This window comes from Uloborus diversus, chromosome 1, assembly GCF_026930045.1.
Source record: "Uloborus diversus isolate 005 chromosome 1, Udiv.v.3.1, whole genome shotgun sequence".
Lineage (NCBI taxonomy): Eukaryota > Metazoa > Arthropoda > Arachnida > Araneae > Uloboridae > Uloborus > Uloborus diversus.
This window is the reverse complement of record NC_072731.1, coordinates 193,884,061-193,909,594: the sequence shown is the minus strand read 5'-3', so window position 1 is coordinate 193,909,594 and position 25,534 is coordinate 193,884,061. Positions and strand designations below refer to the sequence as shown.

Sequence of the window (25,534 nt, the reverse complement as noted above, 5' to 3'; positions counted from 1 at the left end):
GTTTCAAAATCCTGAAATCAGAGTCGACCATTTTCCTTTCGACTCCGCAGCTCTGTCTGTAACAGACAAAGGCACCCCCGAAAATGCAATTATATGAGTCCTCGAATCAGTAAATCTACCACCGCCGTGGATTATAATGACCAAATGAGTCCGTAAGTAACAGACTATTTAATGGTGAAACCTTCTCTTCTCTGTTGTCAAGTTCAATATCATTGCCAAAGTAGGACAAACTTTGCAAGAATTTACGTATTCTAAAGTTTGAATACGTTTATTAATTTTAATATGATAAATATATTTTTCAATAATTTTATTGTGTCGATTATTTTTTCAACATTTGGTTATTATTATTTACCTCGAGCAAGAACGTAATCATCAACGTGGGGGTCATGTAATCGAGTTTTAATATAATTTTAAAGCTTTAATGCTAAACAGCTATTTTTCGTAATATCATTTGGCAGTAGTGTTTATGGATATGCATCAAAATAGAAATTTATTCTATTTTTGTTTGTTCAGATATTTATGTCTTAAATAAATTTGGGACAAAAACTTCAGGGGTGATCTGTGCTGTAGCTGCCACTGACCAAGAAACCGAGATATATTCACAAAATGATGGTGAATTAGGTATAGAATGTTTATTTATGTACGAATAGTTTGAGATTATCTGCCTGAGGTTCTATAAAATGTGCCAGTGACTGTGATTAGCACATTTTTTTAAATATTTTTTCCTTGGTTTTAAAAATTATTGTAATTTTTACGGACGTTTTCAATTTCTACAAAGTAGAAACTTTTATCTACTCAGAATGTTTTTGAAAGAAAAAAACTATTCAGTGGCTGATAAAATTACTTCAAGAAGAAAAAACCTCTGTGGCTGCTGAAATCAAGCACACACATACACACAAACCAAGCGATAACTGCTAGAATTGCGTATAAAGCAGAAATTGTTTTAAATATGATTATGTACCTACTATTTAGGTTTTTTTCCTGAATAACATGACATGACAAAAGAGGGGGAAAAACGTAATACTTGCAAATAGATATTGAAAAATGCAAAATGCAGTAAACTAATGCTTTTTTCCTGATGTGATCGAAAAGATCGGGAAAAAAATCAACTTTAGAATCAACTAAATAAAAATTAGATTTAAGAGTCTCGAACCTCAAAATATTTTCTTCAATTAAAACAACTTTCGATAAGGTACTAGATTGTGCAAATTGTACACAAAAGGGACAAAAATTTCATATTATTCCTCTTGCAGATATATTTAAGTGGACGATATATGTATGGATATAGATAAACAATGACGATGTAAATTGAATTACGTGTTTTAGGAGGAGAAGAGGAAGATATATCTCCTGAGACGATTGTTGAACCATGTAAGCCAATTTCTAGAGAGGAGCTTGAAATTTCAAAGTTTGCTAAAAGAACAGACATTGTGAAGAAAGAATCAGAAGAGTATTCTATTTTCTCTGATGTGCACGAGGAAGATGAGGAGAACGCAGCAGACAGTGCAAGTCAAAAAAGTGCCGGAAAATTCATTTGGCGTATGTGGGAACTGAAGAAACTGCAGAGAAGAGTCAACGAACTAGAGAAATCATTTAACAGAGTAAGTTTCTGAAACGCGTTAATTTTTTGGTTGCAATGAAAGCTGAATTCTATCCATCGTGTTGTTGCAGTCGTTTGGTTTTGTTTTCTCTTTCTTTAACTAGAAAATCGCCTGTCAAGTTATGACGGGTGAAAATTGCTTCTACATTCGAACGAAGCAATTGCCTGTTTATTGATATTTTGATAGTTGCAATTTTAACCCTAACTGCAGTGGAGTATCACTAAACTCCAGTAGATAGCGTTCATTGTTGACAACTTTATCGTTTCTTCATTCCCCTGAAATGACACAGTGCTTGCGTTCGACGACCCTCACCGGTCGACCGGTGAGTAACCAGTTGCTAACCGCAGCGTTCTATCATCTTTCGGTTACCTCACCGGTTACCATTTTAAGCTGTTGATTGGTTGATTGAAGCACGTGATCATTAGCTGTCACGTGAGTGGTTAACCGGTATCGACCGGTTGAGCTCGTCGAACACAAGCAGTGAAACTTTTAAATTACCGGATCAAGTTGAACCTCGTCACAATAAAACCTTTCCCTGTATTTTAAACGTTACCAACACACATTATCAAACTATCATTATGTGGCGGGAGTTTCATCGTTGATGACGTCAGGTACGTTACTTGATCATTGGCTATGTTGTTGTTGTTGTTACTTATGCCATTCGGAAATCCGAGCCCGAGTAGCAATGCTACTCTATTTTAAGGGAGAGGGGAACGGCTTCCGTTTGCTCATCGAGCGCCTATTTTTTGGTTGAACTCCGATTTGGCTCAGACAATACGATAGATGGCAGCACCATCTGCGGACAGTTCGATAACTTAGAAGCAGACCAGATACTGAATAACTTTCTGGCCTAGCACTCCCAGAGGTATCGTTTTACTTGGAGGACATTGTAACCACGAGCATATTTAACGTCCCCCAGTCACCCTTGTGAAGACGGTGTATCTTCGACCGGCAGGGACCCTCTGGTTACAAGTTCGATGCCTTAACGATAAGGCCACCACGGCCCTCATTGGCTATTACATAGATGAGGATACTTCGATGGTCAGATGATACTGGTTCACAAAAAGTGTTATAACATAACAATTGATTTATTTAAATTATGGAATTTATATCGTGTCACTTATTCATACTTTGCAGTGTCTCAATCATTTGCTCGAGTAATTTTATTTTTCAAAACGATCTTGCCTGAAATAGTGCAATTTCTAGACGAAATCCTAGTTCTTTATTCAGAGACATACAGTCTGATCACCGATGAGATGGAAAGACAAACACTCGGTTAACATTTGGAAATGGACGCGTCTATTACATTTCAGGGATGCCAGTTATTGTAGACGTTCGTTAGTCTTAAAATTTAGCAGGGGCACATTAAATTGACGAAGAACGCGCATCAAATTTTTATTTTTCCCCCTTATCTAGATAAACAATATCTTAACAGGACACTTGTCACTTCCATATCATCCATGGTCGGACTGTATTTTGATTTAAAAAAATGTTCCCCCGCTCTTTATTAGCAAGCACACAGAAGGCGAGACTTACAATTTTGCATTTTTCGAGAAAGATAGTTCAGTAAAAGTGTACTGCACCTTTTATTTCCTCCAAATATAATTTTTAATTGTAAAGCAAGGTCAAAGATGTTGCATACATTGATTTTTATGAGATTCAACGAATGTTGAGTTAAAGTATATTCTAAACGCATACTGGTTTCAAACCTTGCTCACGTGGTTGCACTCTAGACATTTGACTTTGAGACTTTATAAACGGATTGGTCGAAACGGAAAAATTTTCTTTCATTCTTACATATTGCAAAATATAATAAATATATTCCATGCTAAAAAAATTGAATTCTTTTAAGCATTTTACGCATCAATTGCGTCCAAAAAAAAGCGGAAGATCTGCAGCAATCCTGATATAGTAGCGAATTCACTGATCGAGTAACGCTCCTGATGTCACAAACAATGAAATTCGCGCCACTTCATGACATTTTGATAATGTGTTTTGGTAATGTTTGACATGCAGGGAAATGCTTTTTTTTTTACTGGTAAGACTTATTTTAGGAGAATGAAGAAACGAAAAAGTATATACAATGAACACTATGTACTACAGTTTAGTGTTAATCCACTGGTGTTAGTCTTAAAATTTGAAGTATCCGAAAAATCACCAAACATGCAATTGGTTCAAATGTACAAACAATTTTCACCCATAATCGCTTGACGGACGATTTTCTAGCTATGTACCTACATGACTGCAATCGGCATGAATTTAAAATGGTTAAAATAACCATTTGCTACATTTTAACCCTTATATTTTTGACCTTCCTAAGATCTAATTTACAGAAACTTCTTTTTTTAGACATCTAAAGTTATTGAAGAACTAGGAAAAGAAAAAGATACAAGAATGAGGAGGGTAATTATGAATGTTACCATACAAAACTGTTTTCCAAATGTTATCTGACTGCCATGAATAAGGTATAGATAAGTATTTTCAGTCTCAAATATATGATAGAGCGTTACGTCTACATAAGAGAAAGATACAATTAAATATACGAACGGTTTGAAAGAAGAATTATTAATGGTAAATAATGATAAACGTAAATGTCAATACTGCCCCTGTGAGGAATATTTATGTTTTTTTCCGCAGTGCAGCTAAACATGCTAATGAAAAATGTGGGTTTAGCTTTACTGCAGAATTTGTCAAGCATCCAATTCTAGAGACAGCAAAATATTTATAATATTTAATATGTCGTAAATGCTTCAGTTTTAATACTACAAGGAAATTGAAATTTATGTTTAAATATTTTATGTTTTTAAATGATCCTGGTAAAGTGCTCTTTCCATCAAAACACATATTGTTAATGAAAACATTTAAGATTCTTAGAAAAGCACCGGAAACAAGCAATAAATGCTATCACATAAAAGTAGTCTCTCCCAATTTCATGAGGAATGCTTAGTAATAGAAAAGTATTTTCACGCTTTTGCTTAAAGTTAACGTTTGGTTTAATCTGAAGAAGGCGTACCAGATGAATCTTTAAAGATGTTTACACAGATTTTAACAGTTGTGGTTTAACAGTTATTTGTTTTGTGCAAGGAACCACACAAAATGTGAAGATTCAGATTTTAAACCAGTCTTAAAAGAACTTTTATTTTCCCCAGAGGAAATACTTTTAAAACGCTGTTTTTGGGCACTAGCAAGAGTGTGAAATGTAGAATACTCTGAATTTTCGAACATATTCAGGCACAAAATAGATCTACACTTTAATTTTTACTTCAGTGCGTTAAAAGCGCGACTGGATGTTTTCATTATATTCGATTTTTTTCTGCTTTTTTGACTTAAGTATAAAACGAATGTTGTTTGTCAATATATATATGCAGAGACTTTTAAGTTTCTCTTCTAAGTATATAAAGCATCTAAAATCATTTTAAAATATTCTAAACTGTTTTTTCCATTTCAGTTCCCATTTTCTTTTTATGTCAGCCGATTAAAACAAGAACCAGTACAATCCACCACAAAAATATTTACAGGAAAAAACAAATTCAATTTCTGATTTATTGTTTTTTTAGAGAGTACCTGTTTTAGACAGCTGGTTTTAATTTAGTTGAGTTTAATGCGCTTCAAACCGCTTCGTAACGTGATAGTATCCGATAGAAAGCATCAAATTATGGAAAAAAAATTTTCAACAGTCTTGGTTTAAAAACTGGTTTTAACTCTCTCTCTTGTTTACTTTTATTTCACACAGTACTGTTTACGGCACCAAAGTTTAAGAACAAAATACATGTTTTTATGAAATAAAAAATATCCTACACTAGAATTCTTTCAATTTCTTACCGCATAAAAATAATTATTACAAGATCTCATGTCAAATATGGAAACCATTCAGAAAAGGAGAATTAATAAATTGGCAAAAATCAAATTTTGTTACGTCGTAAAAGTGTATGCGCAATATTTTTTTTTTTTAATTCCACAAAGTACAAAAATATTATTAGTAAAATGTGGTTTTTCTGTTATGCATGATGAAGCGAAATACGTAACTTTCAATCGATAATGTAGGTAATGGAAGGTTTTTGTCACAAGTCCGTCCCCAGACATTCTTAATCGCATATTTAAGCTCTATAGCACTAAACAGAGCTGAATAATATTGCTTTCCATTAATTTAGAAGTAACGTGATGGGACTCCCAGATGTTTTCGCTTGGATTGAGATCTAAACTGAGTGCTGGTCAGTTCATCATACTGGTATTCTGAGATATGAACCATTTTTCTTTAAAATTTTTAGTATGCAATGATGCACTGTCTTATTGAAAGATTCATTTGCTGCTCACCCGCAGTCTCTGGAAAATTTTTTGAGCTTTATGTGTCATTTAGAAAGCAAGTAGAGGTGCCTCAATTATTTCTCAAAGCTCATCATACCATAAACAAACTATCATTTCGTTACTACTTGTAAAATTTACCCTTTAGATCAGTTTTCATGAGTCACGCTAATAAAATGACAACCCATCCGGACCATCCATTTCTTCTTAATTAGAGGTAGTAACACTAACTATTTAGTCACAATATGTACTGTTTTTCCTATTACAATTACGCTCATTTGTGACACTAAACGATTCATAAACAAATATTTGTTTTTTGATAGATCCTGATTCAGTTGTTCGTCTACTTATGCTATTCACGTACTATTTTTTTTTATTTCAGTTGAAATTTTATTGAGTAACAGACAAATTATCAGTTCAAGTCGTTCTTTTAATTCCTTCACCCTCATTTAAATATGATTTTTCTTGGATTTTTTGTAGGATAATCATGTTTGAATTGATCTTCACGTAGTTAAACACATTGCATTACCATATTTAGACCGATCTGAAACAAGTGAAATTTGCAAAGTGGTTTAACTTTATGCATCCGGTTTACAATTTTTCTCATTTTCTTCAGACAAGAAGTACATATATTTTAGGATTTAGCTTATTTGTTGAGTGATCCTTATACTTTGTAATGTAAGAAAAAAAATCACCTTTGTTCCACCTATCATGATTCAAGAGATAATTGTATAATATCTTATTTGTGCACAAACTTTTGCCACACACACAAAAAAAAAAATGCAATTTTGTTTTCCTTTACTATTGTTCCTTCATAACTTCAGATACATATATTTATTACCCTTCTTACCCCCTACAGTAGATAATTGAAAGCATTTCATTAAACAAATTTCTTTTTATTTTATTTCATGCATCTTGCTTAAACTTTTACGCCGCACTGTATTATGGCAGATGTTCAGCTTTTTTGTGATGTAACAATTAACATGCCCATTTTTGAAATCGTTCTTTTATAATTTGACACAATCGCTACGTAATAATACAAACTAAAATAGGAATTTCAAGAATTGTGATTATCTTTAATAGATGTTACAACGAGGTGATAAAATTGGCGATGTAGATCGAGAAGAGTTTGAAAGTGCTTTAGAGGAAATGGGAGAAGCTATAAGTGAATTAGCACAGAAATTACAGAAACAGGTAATGTGGTGCCACATAAAATCTTCTGCTGTATGTAAATATCAATTTTGCGGTGCCTGTCAATATTGTCCAATAGTTATATTCATCATTGACTTATATTTTAAGATCGTGCTTAAATGTCATTGCAACTGTAGTCCGTGTCCATCCAGACAGAGGGGACCTGCACTGTCTCAGAAGATTTTGAATTTAACAAATGCTAAATTCAAAAGTTGCCATGTTTCTGTTTTGCTCTAAAAAAAAAAAAAAACTTTTGCCCCGAGATACAGCCCATCAAGGATGCCAACCTGAGTGCGATTCCACACTTCCAATTTTGAGAGTATTTTTAAAATGCGTTTTCTCTTTCAAAAAATCTGATTTTTTCAAAAAAAAAAGACTGTTGAAAAAAAAATTAACTGATATTTCAAAATGGTGCAGATAATTTAAAAGAGCAAATCATTATGTTTCAAAAAAAAAAAAAAAAAAGAATCAAAATTTTGTGCTTCGTTCTGAAGATAACGCAGTTTTAAAATGTTGTTAAAAATTGAAAAGTGATTGTTGAAGTGAGAAACGTCACACAGATTGGCATCTTTAGCGTACTGTAGTATAAGACAGGATTTTTTTTCAGGGGCGGGGACGATAATCTGACTAACTTCCTTTTTTTAAATATTTTTAACAAATATTAAATTTAAAAACTTCCGAAAATACAAAGCGAGGGTGTTTAATTTCTTGAGGGAACAAGAATAACAACTAACTATAACTATATAATGTTTTATGCATATCCGTAACCAAATTTCTTTCTTATTTTAACTGAAAAAAAAAAACATTTTTTAATTTGATCGAGATAATCAATTTGTCGTTTGCAGTAGTATTCTTTGTTAACAATTGCTTATTTTAAAGCGATTCTGAAACCTTTCAACAGTTTAAACAGTTGTTCTTAATTTAATCCAAAAATCATTAATTTCGAGGTTGCTTCTACTATGTATGCTAAAGCAAGGACATTAATCCTCTAAAATATTATATTTTACTCTGTTTGGCTGCTTCATAACGAAAAAATAAATCAGTTTTCGGTACATATTGTTTTTACTTGCATCTTAAAAGCTTTAGCGAGTTTCAGTACTTTAATTGCATAAAAGCAAATGCAAGTTGCATGGACAGAAATCACTAAACATCTTCAGATTTATTCGTTTAACTTCCTATAATTTTCCTTATAAACTCTGCATAATGGAAACAAAAAAACAAACTTTTAGTATCTATCATTTTCTACAACATTACCATCAATAAAGAAGCGATATAAATACAACAAAGAAATGAATGTATATATATATATATATATATATATATATATATATATATATATATATATATATATATATATATATATATATATATATATATATATATATATATATATATATATATATATATATATATTACTTATATATTTATATATATATAAATTACTTTAATTTACATATGTTTTGCCTACCTAAAACTAATAATGTTTTCTTAGTTAAATAACTGGTTAATATAAAGTCAGATTTTTTCTCCTGAAGAGTTCAAGGAGTGAATTAATTAGCGATGACATCTTAAATGAACTTCGCATCAAGGCTTCCGAAGAAGAGATTTCAAAGTATCGAGGTCCAGTTAACGAAAAGCTGAAAGCTCTCGGATTAGCAGTTAAAAACCTGCATGACATTGTTAAAGCAGTAATCTACCCAGAGGCGCCAGGAGTTACAAAGTAAGAATTTTTTTTTTCTTGTTTTGTTTTATTTTGTCACTTACTTTGAAATTATAAATTTATTATACAATTTTGAATCTCAAATAGAGAGAAAAAAAAAAACCAGTAAAATTAAGTATATAGTTTTTGTTTTTTTGATTCGAAAAAAATAAACCGTTTTTGGGTTAAAAATATACTTCTAAAATGTCAAAATTACTTAATAAAAATGCTGAAATTTTAAAAGAATTTATAACTGATTCATCACTTTATTAATATTTTTTTTAATCATTTGAATGACATTTTTTCTAATTTAAGAAATTATTAAAGGATATTAAAAAATCATGCACATAACTAGTGAACACGAGAACGCCTCGCACCATTAGAGTACAGAAATAATTTTACCCTCATAAAATACGGTTTTCTACATATTTAAATGTATCTTTAGCGCTATTACGAACTACTTTTTCACTTTCAAAGTATAGTTACAGCTATTTTGAATTACATTCTTACCCTTCAGAGCAGTAAGTTTTCCATACAGCGTGTTGAATGCGATTATCATACTACAAGATATTTTCTTGATAGATACTTCATATTATTTCAGATGCCTGTCATGTGGTCATAAAGCTCATTTGCCATACACGTAAGTGTTTAAATTTTAGTGAAAAAAAAAGTTTTTCTTAAAAAAAAAATGTGGTAAAATAACTAGTTTATTTTAAAGTTTTACTTCCGCAAGCCAATATAGTAAAGCAAGACATATTAAATCACAAAAAATATAAAATTACGTTTCACTAATGAATTTTAATGTGTGCTAAATCTAATATTGAATCTATCACTGCTCACACGGTTAGTCACTCATTGTGTGAGAGTATCACGTTTTTATACACTGAATCAATTGTTCTTTGTAACTCAAAATGCATGAACGCTAGTTACTTAGCTACTGTGTGCGCGATGAAATGTGCAAACTAACAATGAACACACACAATTTTTTTTTTTTAATTTTTGGATTGATTTCATTCAACTAGTTAAAGATTTTGCTTATGGAAATCGTCTTTGTACTTACCAGTTTCTGTAAATTCCTTTATTTATTCAATAATTTGAGATGAAATTGTACTTTGTGTCTCAAGTGTATGTTTTTTTTTTCTAAGTGTTTTTTTTTTTTTTTTTTGCTCTGTCTTATTTGTTTTCCTAAGAGGCAAAAAATGCGTGGAAAAAAAGCAGGATTTCCTAAAACTATGTAAGCATATTATCATTTTTTAACTTAACAAATATCTCGGACTGGTCTCCTAGCCATCTTGAAAAAGTTTAATAAATTTTATGTTTAGCTCAAAAAGTTAAGAATTTTGCAGGTACACTGGGTAGAATTTCAACATTTTTAAAGGAAATTTAAAAAAAAAAAATGTGTGCACGACAAAAGTCAATAAAGAATGTATAAATAAGTTTTTTTCCGTAAAATTAAGTTATTAATTTTTTTCTCAATAAAAAGAAAAGGCTGCAATTTATTTTATTTTTCATATTAGTAATTCATTGAGAAATATTCCACTTCCTTTTTTCTTTATTTACACTACTTTGAAATTTAACAAAGAGAAAATTTTTATTATAGTAGGGGAGAGTGTTGTACTTTGGAACACTGTTAATTGATAAGAATCTATTTTTAGCAGCCATGTTTTTGTAATCTCTAATAGTAACCTTCACCACTAAATGGTGCCATAAGAAAAATCAGCATCAAATGAGTAAAATTGACGACTTTGCGAGAGAAAGAAAATTTCATTACTCAAAAGAAAATATTTTCTTCATTTTTATTTTATTTTCTGTTTTTGTATACGTAAATTTATTCAACTGAATTTTATTTTGCAATGAAAGAGAAGTACTTTAAATATTTTGCTTATGATAAAATAATGATAATGCATCTAGTCTAGATTGACCCCGTTTTGGTTTTCCTTAAACCATGTGGTGATTGTACCTTGAGACAGGCAAACATTTTGTACCTTAGGACACGTTCTAAGGTACAACATATGCATGGTTCTTAATAATTAAGATATGCTTAGGAACATGGAACAATGTTCTAATCTTATGTAGTTTTTTAAGCACATTGCATGTTAGCTAATAATTCATAACTCATTATTCATAATTTATTATTAAATATTCATGATTTAATTCACTACCATGAAAAAAGATATTTTTTGTTTCCTGGTGCAAAATTGGTTCATGTATATGGCTGTTTTCGGAATCATGAAGACTTTCCCATAGTACAACCAGTGCTGTTCCCATCAATTTTTCTGAGGGTATATTCCCAGTAATTCATTACGCACAATATGTGTTTGCGATTACATACATAATATGTCATAATATGAAAATTTTTGAAGCTAGAGGGTATACGCTATATGTCTAAAAAAATTTGAGAGCATACGGCGTGTATGGAGTATACTCTATGGGAACACCACGGAATACAACGGGATGTGTCCCAAGGTACAGTAGGATGTTTTACCTTGGGACGGCTTGGAATTTTTACTTAAAAAAATGGCTGGCAATATTTTATTTTCAAACTGTCTGAATTTAAAAAAAAATATATTGTATAGAAGTATGTTGGAGTATTTTAATGTGACTTTTAGATTTTAAATATGATTGAAATAATTGACGTCAAAAATTAAAATATGAAAAGTGACCTATAGTACAACACTCTCCCCTACAGTTTTACATTTTTGCTCCTATTAAATACTTAAATGATGGGCAACAATTTGTGAATAAAAAAGCTTTCAACAAAGAGATTATTGAGAGTTAGAATCTGCAGGAACCTGGCCTCTAACTGTTTGAAATCGATTTTACATCAGCTATTAATTTTCATTTTGCTCAAAACGTATACATTTTTAGAATATGGTTTTTTGGCCATAGCTTTTTTGAAAGAGTTTACAGTCGAAACTTAAACCAGTAGCGAAAGAGGTTTAGCTAATGTTAGATATTTGATGTTAATGTACAGGAAGTTAGGCTTGTTTGGTCCCACTGGCTTTCCTCGTTTGTTTGTTATGTATGTTTTTTTTTTCTTTCTTTCTTCTACCCTTTTCCTCATACTGATTTGATAAAGTTTACATAATGTATTTAATAAAGTTTTTTTTTAATTTTATTATTAATTTCATACCATTTTAGGAATTACTTGCAGAAGGAACGCAAAACAGCCCCTGAAAAGAAAATAGAAACGTGTGTAACAAGAATTCTGTAAGTAAGGTAGATTGGTTTCAAAACGTTTGATGAGAGTGAGGATAGTTAGTTAGGATCTCTTTATTTTCGTTTTATTCAAACAAATGATTTTTTATCAAATTAAAACCTTTAATTATTCATTTCATTTTCTTCGTTCATTTTTTTTTTTTTGCAATGAAATAGGCAAATTCCTATTCCTGGATTGACAAAATCCACTGGTTAGGGAGCAAATTTTCTGCGGATGACATTTTGGTTATCAGTCAAATTGAAAATTCGTGGTTGTGAACAATTGTGGCTGTGAATAAACGGAAACCATGTGATGTAATGTTGAGGAAGCATTACGAGTGCCCCATTTAATGGGTATGGTTAACCTCTCGAGGTGCTTTTTTTTCACTTTGTCAAGAACAGTGTTCACAATCAGGTTTTAACGTCCTGCCCTTTCTGTGGGATATACTCTTTTCCGATTACTGTACCATTCTCTGCTTTGAAAATTAAAAATTTGCTTAATTTAAAAAATGCCTTCTCCGGATATTTTGCTACGAAACTGTTGACTTTTCTCTGTCCGTAATTAAAAATTGGCACTCTAGATGGCATATGATATTGGTAACGAATTTAATTACATCATTATTATTTATTTTCTTTAATGTATTTAAAAAAAAAGAAATGTTTTCTTGTCCCTTTAAAACTTAAGTAGATGAGTTTGCAGTATTATTTATCTAAACTTTATCTAATAAAATTTAAATGAATAACTAAAGAAGCATAAAGATTCGTAGAAACTTCAGGAAATCGATTGCTTCTATTCGTTTCCAGTAACTGCTATTAACGGGATAAAATTTATGGAAATACTTTAACATCAGTAGTTTAAATCTTCTCGTTTATAAAGAAGTTGGATGCAAATGAGCATAAAATTAAGTTGGAATTGAAAGAATAAACATTCAGCCATAAAGGAGATAAGTTGTGCTTAATGTTGTTTTGCTCTAGAGATTTCCCCGAAACTTAACATGTAAAGATGTCCTTTTATGTTCTGAATTCCAAAGAATATTTAGGTTTATTAAGGTTATTTCGTGAAGTTATGCTTGTGCTTTTTTTCCGTCATCGTAAAAGCTTCTGATGACCACGAAAATGAAATGAAACTCCATTCGTAAAGTTGTGTATTTTCGAATAGTGGTCTCTTGTGTCATTAATGGTAAAATCTTCCTCAACTCTGTAGTCAGTTAACAAAGAAGGTATAAAGCTACAGTGCTTTTTTTATGTAACCCTAGTGCTCATTGCATATTTATCGTGACTCATTTTCTACGATTACTTATAACATTTTGTGACCTACATTTTTGAGCAAAAACGCAGCTCTGCAGTAAACGTCATATCATATTGCTCCCAAAATGAGAAATTTATTATTTACCTCAAATTTAAAATAAATGTTTTTGTTTGTTTATAAATTATGTCCCTATAGTAGTGGTTAAGTTTTCTATTTTATTTTTAAAAAGATTTCAAATATTTTAAACCCCACCTCGTCCACGGAGGGGATACAATAGTCAACGGAGGATATTTTTTGTGTAAGAAAGTGTCAATAAAGGTTGTTATGAAAGTAAACATGCGTTTTAAAGCTATATGAACTATTATGTGACTCTTACTTAACATTAACAAATTAAAATTTGGAGGTTTTTGAAATAAAATCTCAGGACCTCGCTCTTTATGAATATCCTGTTTTATTGAAAAAAAATCATCATTCTAGCATTGGTAACAAAATCAATAAAGTGCAACCTAATTTAGTTGGAAAAGAAAATATCGAAAGTATTTTCTTAGTTTCATTGATGAGTAAAAAAAAAACCTAATAAATCAAAAGACCTTTTTTTTAATTCAAAAAAATTCATTTTCTTTTTTTTTTTTTTTTTTAAGAACTTGCCAAAGGCCGATTTAACAAGCTTCGCGGGCCGCTTCTGGCCCGCAGGTTATAGGTTGTGCATCCCTGCTGTACAAAAACATAATGATTGATTTTTGGTTTGCTTCTTATCCTTTCTCGATGAATTAATCCCAAATGGTAATGTTTACATTGATCACCATAACTTAGACAGGTGAGGTATCTTGCTTCCATATTTATTTGGTCTTTTTTAAATACAAGTTCATGACTTTTCATTGTTCCTGGAAACTTTGAAATATGCTTTGGAATTTGTTTATCTACATCACTTATAAAACTTTCTTCAACATTTTTTATTATTACATTCTTACAGTTTTTTTTTTAAGTACCGAAACTAAAATTTCGCAGTCTGGGATATCTGTTTTCTGGGCAACTAAATTGTCAGCTGTTCTTTTTATTGCTGCTTCAACTCCATTTGGAGCACCTTTTCCGTGAGAGCTTTCACTATAGTGCCAGTGAATTTCCTCCACAATAAACTGAGAGGAAAAATATCCCCCTATTAACTGAAACATTGTTTTGTTTTTGTACTGAGCACTCTGACCATCACTGAGAAAATGAATTTTTTTTAAATCAGGTATAAGAGACTTTAAATTATCTTTGAGTGAAAGCAAATGAGCAGTAACAGCTGATGCATCATGCCTATTACATGCACTGATTGTTTCATATGAAATAGGACTTTCTTTAATATCTTTATAAAAATATACAACACAAGTATGTATAGTTACCTGTGGCTTTGAGCCACCAAAGTGGGCTGATTGAATTTCTCTGTGAATCTTACACATGTAATTTTCGGAAAAATCAATATGCATTAGGATTTCATTAATTTTCAAATTTGTTTTTATATCTGAAATCATTTGATATTGGTGTACAATGTTAGATGTATGATTAAAAAATTTGATGATATCAGAAAAAAATAATTTCACTAATTCTTTTTTTGTACTCTCAATATCCACTTTCATGGTTCTATGGCAAATTTTTGTTTCACCTTTAATCTTCATAGTAAATTTTTTGTTAACCCATTTTGGAAGAAGTACAGGTTCATCTTGAAAGTCATTTATTTTAATTTCTTTTAATTTGCAGTTATAACATTTACGATTTAGGCAAAGTTCTCTCTGAGGATCACAACATGTTGCTTTAAGAACTTGAGATATATTTTTTTCATTTATAACAACAAAACTATGTAGTTTTACTATTAAAAGGTTTATGTTTTCGTGAACTTTGCATAAACATGTCTCCCGATCGGAAACTTTCGGAAATAAGATCCAAAAAAGTCGGAGATGACAAAAAGTTTGATAACTAAGAGTTTGATGTTGTGGGCATTCTTTTATAAACATTTATGCAAATCATACATAGTATCATTTAAATAACGCTTTTGTTTTTTTTTTCTTTTCTTCTTGTAATTGTTTCTTTTCTCCCTGGTCACAAGCGACTTGCTTTGTCAGATTCTAGAAATTTCTGAACATTTAGCTGTGTTTCTTCTGTGAAATCTCTTTTTGACACTTTTGTATGTTTTATTACCATAATTGCTAAGCATTTTGATTGAGGTTATTTTTTTTACCTCATTAAGTAGTCGATACTTTTTCATAATTTTACCAGACAAAACTTGTAGCATTGTCTTTTTCACTTCGTGAGATTTTTGGCTTTTAAAGTTAGTTTGTATTTGTCTGCCAATAGCTTCAGCCAAACACATTGGATTTGCTTTTTCTATCTCTACTATTCAATTCTCTTCGAACTTTTTCTCTTGGTGATTCATTTTTCTTTTCTTCACTTTTCTGAGATCTGCTGAATCTTTTTTTATATTTTTCAAGTCTAGTATTTAATTTTTTGTTTTTCTCTTATAATTCCTCTATCTTCTTCTTTAGTTTAAAACGGTTTTTTCTTATTGTTTTTTTTTTCATCTCAAAATTCCAGAATTCTTGTTTTCCTTGGCACTGTTACTATTATCCAATTGAGAAGAGGTGCTTGGAGGTGTATCTATAATTAATTCTTCAGTTCCTTCCAACTTTCCTTGTTTACGATATTTCCTTGCTTTTTCTTTCCAAAGTTTTCTTATTTTTCTTTTTTCACGTTCATTCATTTATAGAACACATTTAATTTTTCCACTAGCCTTTCTTTGGTAGTAACTTTCTCTCTCTTTTTTCTTACTTTCTTCAAACATAAGAGGATTTTTTTTAAAGTTCTGTCTAGCACGTCTCATGCTAAGATTTTTTTTTTGTTCCCTCCTCTTTTGGATTTGAACGTCTGACTTCTTTTTGCCTTTTGGTTTTGCCATTTCTTTCTACTATTAAAAGAATATATATATGTATAGTATATATAAAACATTACAGAAATCATTTAATAGAAAAACTGACAAAATGAACTTCTTTAAGAGTCGAATTTAATTTCTTTTCTATAAAAAATACAAAACAAAATTGCCCTATATTTTGTCTAGCAAACTGAAATTTATTATGGTTTTTTCTAAGGCTTTGTCTCTTACGTGGACCACGTCATCTCCTCCATGGACATGCCACGTGCCCGGAGGGGAAGTCCATGGAGGAGACAAAAGTAAGTTTTAGAATTTTTCAGAGTTTTGATTTTAAAGTTAAAAAAATGGAATGCTTCTTTTTATCAAATATACTATTTTTGCTATCTAAAAATGATGTTTCAAATACAAAACAGTTTTATTTTACCTTTTGTATGATGACCACGGAGAATACACTAAGAACTTTGCCAAATCAAATTTAGACACAACAATCCAACACGTGTACAAGAAAACTAAAGTTGATCATTAGAAAACAAAATGGCTAAGTATCCTACCATTTACCCTATATGGACTTGACTTTTGCTGCCCTCTATTATGTATTTATTAAGTTATTTTAAGTGTTCACGGAGGGAGACTTCAATCTTAGAGACAAAGTTTATGAGTCATTTTCTTTAAAAATATATATATTTTTTAAATTTTATTTAAAAAACATCTTAGAATTCTTAGCTAGTTAATATAATAAAAGATATTTAAAACCAATTTAAACAGTTTGAGACCAATTACAAATTACTTTGTCTCACAGAATTAAGGACGTCCACGGAGGGGATTTTAAAGCAACATTTATTAAAAAATAAAACTGAAATATTAAATTTATTTAATTGTCATGCATAAAATTAATTAGTTCAAAACTTAACTAAAACAGATGAAAAAAATATTAAGGAATATACTGAAGTTTTATTATTTATTACTAAGGGACTGTAAAAGTAACATTTTTTGTGAGAATGACCCATATATATATATATATATATATATATATATATATATATATATATATATATATATATATATATATATATAGTAATTACCGAAGGAAAGTAAAGCATAGTAATTACAAATATTTGAGGATAAATAATATATATGAGGATGATAATTGACAAAACAAGAACTTGACCGTATCGTAAAATTGTCCTTGATAAAGGATAGATCTATATGATATAAACACTTAAAGTTAATATTTTCAGTGATAGTCATAATTAACTTCCAAAATCAAAAAAGAAAATTGATTCGAAAAAAAAATGTAGGAAAAGTTGTGCTAGATATGAATAGTGTAAGTTGTAAAACAAGTAGTTTTCTTTATCTGTTTAAAGTTAGATTTTGTTTAGTAAATTTAATTTGATAACTGATTTGTATAACAATAGTAAACACGCTTTGATATTTATTCGTTGCGTAACAATGTTCTCCTTTACAATTTTTAATGAAATATTCAAAACCATGAAAACATATGTCTGAAGATTTTCTCCAGGATATCTCAGTGTTATTTTTGATTTTTATTTTTACCAGCTTAATATTTTTGTGTTGAGCAAGAGCAAATATTGTTTTATCTGCTTATTTGGATACTTTAAAAGTTAAAAAAGTAATGTTCGGTGCGGAAGAAATGAAGAGCTATTATTTTCTTTCTCTTTTTTTTTTTTTTTTTTTAAAAGCAAAAACACTTTATTTCTATGCATAAAGTTTATATATTTCTTTAAAAGATTTGAAAACGGATAATATTAATAACTGTAACCGAATATTTTGGTTAAAAGACATAATTTCGTTACCATACACATTAGGGTGTCCCGTCCATATATGAGAAAAAAAAAATTTTGAGCTACACTATCACAAGAGGTGTCAAAATTTGCGAAATTTTTCACAGATCACGGAAAAGGTAAAAAAAATGGAATTGCGTGTCATCTTGAGGGCTCTACCGCTCTTTGAAGTTTTGCATATTTTACATTTTTGACAGACCTAAACGATATGATTTAAAAAATACAAAAATAAAGTTTAGAAAGCATTTTATTTAAGAAACTAATGAAACAAAGCACAAGAAAACAAAATAAACAAACTACAGTTTATAAATAATGACAAAAGTTTAGAATTTAAACTTATTTTTGTGTCCAAAATTTGGCATTTCTGCGCGAGATTGCAACCTGGTTCTAACGAAGCCATCTCTAGAAGTAGCGTTAGTAACACTTTGTGAAGCCTGTGTTATTAGTTTAACACATCTTTCCACAGATTGTGAGTGGCAAGGAAAGTCAACGATTTCCAAGCTATTATCTTTTGCCATAATTTGAAAGTTCTCGTTAGAAATATGTCGAAGAACCGGTGGTGCTGTAACCTGACACTCTTGCCAGACAATTATTTCCGTATAATCTTTAGCAGAGAAGTTAATTTTTGGTGTTTTAAATATTCTGCGTTTAGTGCTACTTTCAGCCTCTCTAGCTTTTTTTATTCTTCGTAATGCTAACTCCCGAATGTGCTCCCTATCATCAAACAACATACTGACCAGCAGGTTTTCTGGGTGCGCAAAAAAAGCATTTCTTTCGAAAACAGAATACACAACAGTGCTTAGTTCATCAACCACATTTTTCGGCAAATTAGGCAAATTACCATCCACCGGGCAAAAAGACAATGTCATTTTATTTTCACAACCAGCTAACTGTTTTCCAATAGGTCCGGAATATTCTTTAGAACTCAAAGTGCAACCATCTAAGGTCAAGAATAAATGACGAAGGAGTAATTCGTTGGCATGAAGCATACACACACACCATTGCAATGGTCTCCTCTAAATATTGAATCACGCCACCCTTCCAACCGGTGTTTATTGCAGTTCCGTCACATCCAACGCAAATCACGTCTTCTAAATTCAAGCATTGACCTTCTAATAGAGCTGTAATCGAAGTTAGAATTGCATTAGAAGCAGTGCGTGTCCCAAATAAATTGATCCGGGTTCTGCTAAAATTGAGATGTGCTCTTCTAAAATTTCTTTGCGATGGTAACGAGCTCCTATTTTCTCATTTATCAGAGTCTTGTCTTTACGTCCATAAAAGTAAATGCTTTTTATAACAATACTTCCAATATCTTTGGAAGCTTCTTTCCGAGCTTTAGCTACAGCTCTGTGGATTTTGTTTTTATCAACAACTAGAGTTAAATCTTCTTTTGAAACCAAGCCGACATCAGCTAAAACTGCAGAAGCAACAGCAGCAGCAGATCGCGTCGACAAACCGTATCTGTCACAGACCTTAGCAACTGTTGGCAAGATCAGTGTATTCCTATTTGTCGTTGAAGTTGATGGTGTCCCTGTAGAGGCCGTATTCGTCTCTGTTATGGGATACGTTTCTGGAGAAAATTCACACATCGAATCGTCATCAAAATTTGCTGAGACAGAATCGTTATTTTCAGTAGAAGACTTTTTTGCTGCCCTTTCAAGTTTTCTCTGCTGTTGTTTCATTAATCTAGCTGTTTCTTTCTTATCGACACCTCTTATCACCATTTTCCTGTCATTTCTTTGATCCAACAAGAAATTTCTCTCATTGATGGGAACTTTTTTAGGTTTTAAACACGAACAAGACTCAAATACAGGGCACTTACAAGCCGCAACGTCGAAGAGCTTCTCAGATGACTCTAAAAAGCACTTCAGTTTATTTTCAAAACTATCACTTCGTTTGTTTCTGGGATATCGTTTCAAATTGACGTACTTTTCGAAATAGAATTTTAATAATTGAATTACTCGTTCCTTAGTTACGATTGGAATTGAAGCTTTTGTCCAAATACTGTTGATTTTTTCAGAAACAATTGTATATATATATCTGAACTGGAAGGATCCTTTCCATTATGCATACATTCCTGTTCGCTCCTGACAAATAAAATAAATTTTATGACGTCTTTTACAGTAGGTAGCTTCCGATCATCAAATTCCTTGTAGGGTCCCAGTATAGCACAAGTAGTCTCACTACGTCTCGAACTCATTACTTAAAACTAACAGAATCGGCATATAACACTAACAATTGCAACTGTACTTTTATAGCATTAAAATTACTTTGGCTACGAAGAAAACACCCGTGAGTCAAGCCAAGAAAGCCCTCGAAACAAGTAAAAGGAATTAGCAAGTTGAAACCAAACAAAGTCGAAGTCGTCACTAACATATTGTTGCATGTAAATCGAGACGTGGCGCCGAGCTTCGTGGACGATTCTACTGCGGAAATGGGGGTTATTCCCATATAGGCATTTACAGTAGTAATCACCATATGTTTTTTTTTTTTTCTGTTCGTGTTGATATTACGAATCACAATCTTTTTATTTCAGCTGTCGAGCTTTTATTTCACAGTAAATTTATAACTTTATTCACAGTACTTCTTTTTCAGTTGCCATAAAAATGACAATTTTTCAAAACTTTGACGATCGGTAGAGCCCTGAAGATATAGTTTTATTCTATTTTTTAAATTATTTTTGTAATTTACGATCGATTTCGCAAATTTTGAGAGGTCTTGCATTAAGAAAAACAGAAAATTTTTTTTTCGGGACACCCTAATACACATGGTAAAACAATCACTCTCTTTGAAAAATAAAATATGTTTTTTTTACCCCCGAGTTTGAATCAATCCCGACAAACTAGCGATGAAGCTGCATGGCGTAGCCAGGCTTAAAATTTAAAAAAAAAAAAAAGATAAGTTTCCAAAAAAATAAAAAAAATGAACTGAAGGTTTGTAACTTATTTTTTACTTATCAATAATATTACGTTATTCTGACATTATCCACCTATAAACTACTATGGTTATTCTGCTTGTTTTCTTTTTATTAACTTAAGATTATAATTATTGAAATAAAAACATGCTTTCGGGCGAAGGGGGTAAGGTAAACAGGTATACTGGCTTTCTTTATATTTTTGGCAAATGTACTCCACACTTGGATTTTCTATTTAAATAGGGTAAGTATAACTTAAAAATGTTTTTTTAATGATGTCTATCAGCTAGTCTATAGATTTAATAGGTTATTTCTTTATGTTTTATAAACAAATGTACTGACTTATACTTATCCAATTTTAATTGAAAATATTACTATTTTATTTTAGTTTTTTTGTAATGGCAGTTAGCTAGACAGTTGATTCAATCATTTATTACTTTATAGTTGACTGACAAATGTACGAAATCACAATTAGTTAAGCTTACCCGCTTTAAATCTTCTGGTAGGGTTTTTTTCAAGTGTTTGTACTATTTGATTATCAAAAAAAATTTGGTTTGAAATAATGCAAGAATCACTTTTCATTTTAAAGTTCACGATCCCTGCTAGGAAATAAAAGCAAATTTTTTTCAATAAAAATTAATTATTTTTGTAAAGCGTGAGGCGCAGCGGTGGCGTATGGCGACACGCCCCTTCGCCGGAAAATGCCGAGCGTTCACGAAGTTAAACCCGAACGTCGTCGAGTGGTCTCGAAGAAGCACGTGTCGAGTATTTGGCTGCTACTGAGCTTTTGCCTCATATACAACAGTCAAAATGTTTATATAATTGTTCATCATACTGAAGAAGGATTTCTCATCTTGTTAAAAGCTCAAATAAATGGTTTTGTGGGTCATAGTATTATTCAGCGTAAGTATGGCATAACAACTGTAGCCGTTAATTGCATACATGATCCTGAAGATTTTTCTCACTGGTTGTTTGCCTCTCTCGTGCGAGGTCCCAAAGGTTTCAAAGCTCCAACGAGAGGTACTTTTTGTTGCATACGATCTACTAGTATTCATGATTTAATGATGGCGTGTGGAGGTAGCATTTTTTGAAACATTTATGTTTATCGCCGGACATTTCACATTACATTGCTAATTTTATTTGGTTATTTCTTTAAATTTAGGTAATTTAGGGATCTTTGTTTATTTATTGTTTGGCACCGACTCAAAACTACTTAGGTATACTTACATTAATTTAAGAACTGAGTTATTAAGGTTAATTAAAAACTCTAAATTATTACAAAAATATATACTTAGGTATACTTACATCAGTTTAAGAACTTAGTTATTAAGGTTTAATTAAAATGGTTTATTATTTTTTGCTTTTCAGTTTTTTCGGCGGTTCAATTTTTTTGTTAAAAAGTTTTTATTTTATAATTTTTTGTGACTATAAGCTACTAATGTGGCTATAATCTGTATGCTTATATTTTTGATTACTTTTAAAATATCTACCTACCTTACTTTAGCTATTAACATATATATATATATATATATATATATATATATATAATCGTATTTTAACAATTATCTGTTGTGTTACATAAATGATTTTAAAAAAGCAGGCTTTATATACTAACATAGGTAGGCCTACAAAAAATGCTGCTCGGATGAGGAAAAGATGTTTAGAAGAATCTATTAATAAGAAAGAAAAAAGGTTGGAAGCAAACAGAAAGAGAATTACATTAACACGTTCACAGGAGAGTTTAGGTCAGCGCGAGGAAAGACTGTCTAGAATGAGAAGCTACAATAACGATAGGTTATTGCAAGAAAGTGATAAGCAGCGCGCTCGTCGTTTAGATATGATAAGAGAGCGACTTTCAAATGAGAGTGAAGAGCAACGCGCTCATCGTTTAGATCTGATAAGAGAGCGACTTTCAAATGAAATTGAGGACGAACGTATGCTGCGTTTGGATGCTGCTCGTAACCGTTCAGCAATGGTGGTACTTCACGAATCTTCCGAGGAGAGAACTAATCGTCTGAGCGCCATGCGACAAGCAGCTCGCGATCGAAGAAACCAGTGTAACGCAGAAAACTTTAAGAATTCAATTAATGTTTATGCTGACTTGTCGTGTTCAATATGCAAAAAAAAATTTGTATCCTCAGCAACGTAGGAAATTGCAAACTAAAAATTTAGGCTCTATTTTGCCTAACGAACTGGTAGCTTTAGGTAATATAATTACTTGTTCACAATGCTCAAACAATATTAAAAAACATAAAACTCCACCCCAGGCCTATTGGAACAAAATGTCGGTAGCTGCAATACCTACAGAAATTGATGAGTTATCGGAAATTGAGAAACGTTTTATTTGCAGAGTAGTGCCATTTCTTAAAATAATAAAAGTTCAAAATCTTTTTAGTCAAGACTGGTGCAAAGGGCAGGCAATCCTTTTTGCTCAGGATGTGGTCGAGCTGGCGGAACAACTTCCGCTTGAACCTAATCAAACTGGATTAGTGCTCGTAGTAGAAAGTCGTGAAAATTTAGAACATTCTAGGGAGTTTCAAATTGATATAGGTAAACTTCAAGTGGCATTGCAGTGGCTCCTAAAGAATAATGCACTGTATAAAGATGTTCGTGTGCATTTTCCTACTGTGATCGATATTTCTACGATAACACAAATTGCTGACGAATTTGCATTTTGTCATCTATTGTACGTTAGCTTTGTTGTACAAACTAACTTATTTGGTTTCCGCTGAAAAAAATATATAACTCCAACATTTTCTTATTGTTAGTACTACTGAATTCAACACACATTTCTTCAAATATCTCGAAAACTCATTTCTGCAGATACTGCCGCTTACCTGCCCACGGCAGTACACACGAGAGACATACAGGTCTGAAGCTCATTCATTGTGAGCTTTTTTTTTTTTTTTGTAATACCCAACTCAGAATCAAAAAATCTTGGAGTAAACAACTAATCACCCCCTCTCCCCCCCTTAGGGTAGGAATTTTTCCCTCTAATTTATAGGGGAATTACTTCAGGCTATACCCTTTCTAATAAAAAAAGAATATTCAAAATCGGACTATTCTGTAAAAAGTTATGTGTGGTCATACATTAAAAAAAAAAAATATACGTGTCGACTTGAGAACCTCCTCCGTTTTTTCGTCGGTTAAAAATAGTATGTCACCATCACTAAACTTCGCCCTATTTTTTCATACAGATCCTGAATATAAAAAATGTTTGACGACTGGCACTGAAAACTAACCCTAATCACAAGTACCAGAGATTGAGAGGTCTACACTGCCGTGTGCAGGTAAAGGGCTACAACTGCAATTTTATCTTTTTTTTTTTTTTTGCATTTTGTCATCATTGTTTGTACGTTAGCTTTGTTGTACAAATTAACTTATTTGGTTTCCGCTAAAAAAAATATAATTCCAACATTTCCCAGTTGATAGTACTGAATCCAGCGCACAATTCTTCAAATATCTCGAAAACTCATTTCTGCAGATACTATCGTTTACCTGCTCAAGAGAGTACACACGAGAGACATACAAGTCTGCATCTCATTCATCGTAAGGTTTTTTTTTTTTTTTTGTTATACCCAATTCAGCATCAAAAAATCTTAGAGTGAACTACTAATCGCCCCCTTTCCCCACCCTTAGGGAAGGATTTTTTCCCTCAAATTTATATAGGAACAACTTCAGGCTATACCCTTTCCAATAAAAAAAAGAATATTCTAAATCGGGCTATTCTGTAAAAAGTTATGTGTGGTCATATATAAAAAAATCTGTGAGTGAACAACAAATCTCCCCCTTTTCCCACCCTTAGGGTAGGATTTTTTTCTCCAAATTTATATGAGACCAACTTCAGGGTATAACCTTTCCAATAAAAAAAGAATTATCAAAATCGGACTATTTTGTAAAAAGTTATGTGTGGTCATGCATTAAAAATCTGTGAGTGAACAACAAATCAACCCCCTTTTCCCACCCTTAGGGTAGGAATTTTTTTTCAAAATTTTTATGGGACCACCTTCGGGGTATACCCTTTCCAATAAAAAAAGAATTATCAAAATCAGACTGTTCTGTAAAAAGTTATGCGTGGTCATACATTAAAAATATATATATATATATATACGTGTCGAATTGAGAACCTCCTCCGTTTTTTCGTCGGTTAAAAAGCCAAAAATGGTAGAAAAGCCTAATTTTCTATCGTTCTTCGCTAACCTACCTGCTTTGAGCCACCCTTCCCTATATAGAAAGAAAATCCATTAGATCATTCTATAAGTACTTATTTTGTTTGTCCTTCAATTCTTTTTTAGACCTAAACCAAGTGATAGAAAAGAAAGAAAAAGAGACCTTAAATTCACCTATATGGCGTAAGTGCAGTGTTCCTAAATTTTACTGTTGCTTCTTAGTTAAAGTTGTGTATAAAGTAACGTACCGAGTTTTTATCAGAAGCCATCTAGTGTTGATGTTAGAAAATATTCAAACAATAAACGATAATTGAAATTTCGAATTTATTTTACTGCACTGACAACTGACAACTAGTATGCACTTTTCTTAATAATTACCACCAACTATAAAGGAAAAAAATAACTTGGCTACTCATACATTTTATTTTTCTTGATTTAATGTTGATTAAATTACAGCCTGAGACGGTTTTGTTATTTGAAAGCAATAAGACATAAGCAAAAATA

At 31.5% G+C, this 25,534-nt stretch overlaps 1 protein-coding gene across 1 annotated transcript; it reads left to right on the top strand.

Moving 5' to 3' along the window:
• The first annotated feature begins 1,486 nt into the window (after window positions 1–1,486).
• Window positions 1,487–25,168, top strand: LOC129224038 (uncharacterized). Its single transcript, XM_054858439.1, has 8 exons — window positions 1,487–1,601; window positions 3,951–4,004; window positions 6,987–7,097; window positions 8,630–8,814; window positions 9,395–9,433; window positions 11,935–12,003; window positions 16,363–16,444; window positions 25,157–25,168. The coding sequence occupies exons 1-8, from the start codon at window positions 1,542–1,544 to the stop codon at window positions 25,160–25,162; spliced, it is 606 nt and encodes a 201-aa protein (XP_054714414.1). The 5' UTR covers window positions 1,487–1,541; the 3' UTR covers window positions 25,163–25,168.
• The last annotated feature ends 366 nt before the right edge of the window (window positions 25,169–25,534 follow it).

Excerpts from the sequence above, each read along its gene's own strand:
- LOC129224038 (XM_054858439.1), top strand. The coding sequence starts at position 1,542 with ATGTGGGAACTGAAGAAACTGCAGAGAAGAGTCAACGAACTAGAGAAA. Across the intron at positions 9,434-11,934 it reads AAAGCTCATTTGCCATACAC|GAATTACTTGCAGAAGGAAC; the intron begins GTAAGTGTTTAA and ends ATACCATTTTAG. Across the intron at positions 12,004-16,362 it reads ACGTGTGTAACAAGAATTCT|GCTTTGTCTCTTACGTGGAC; the intron begins GTAAGTAAGGTA and ends GTTTTTTCTAAG.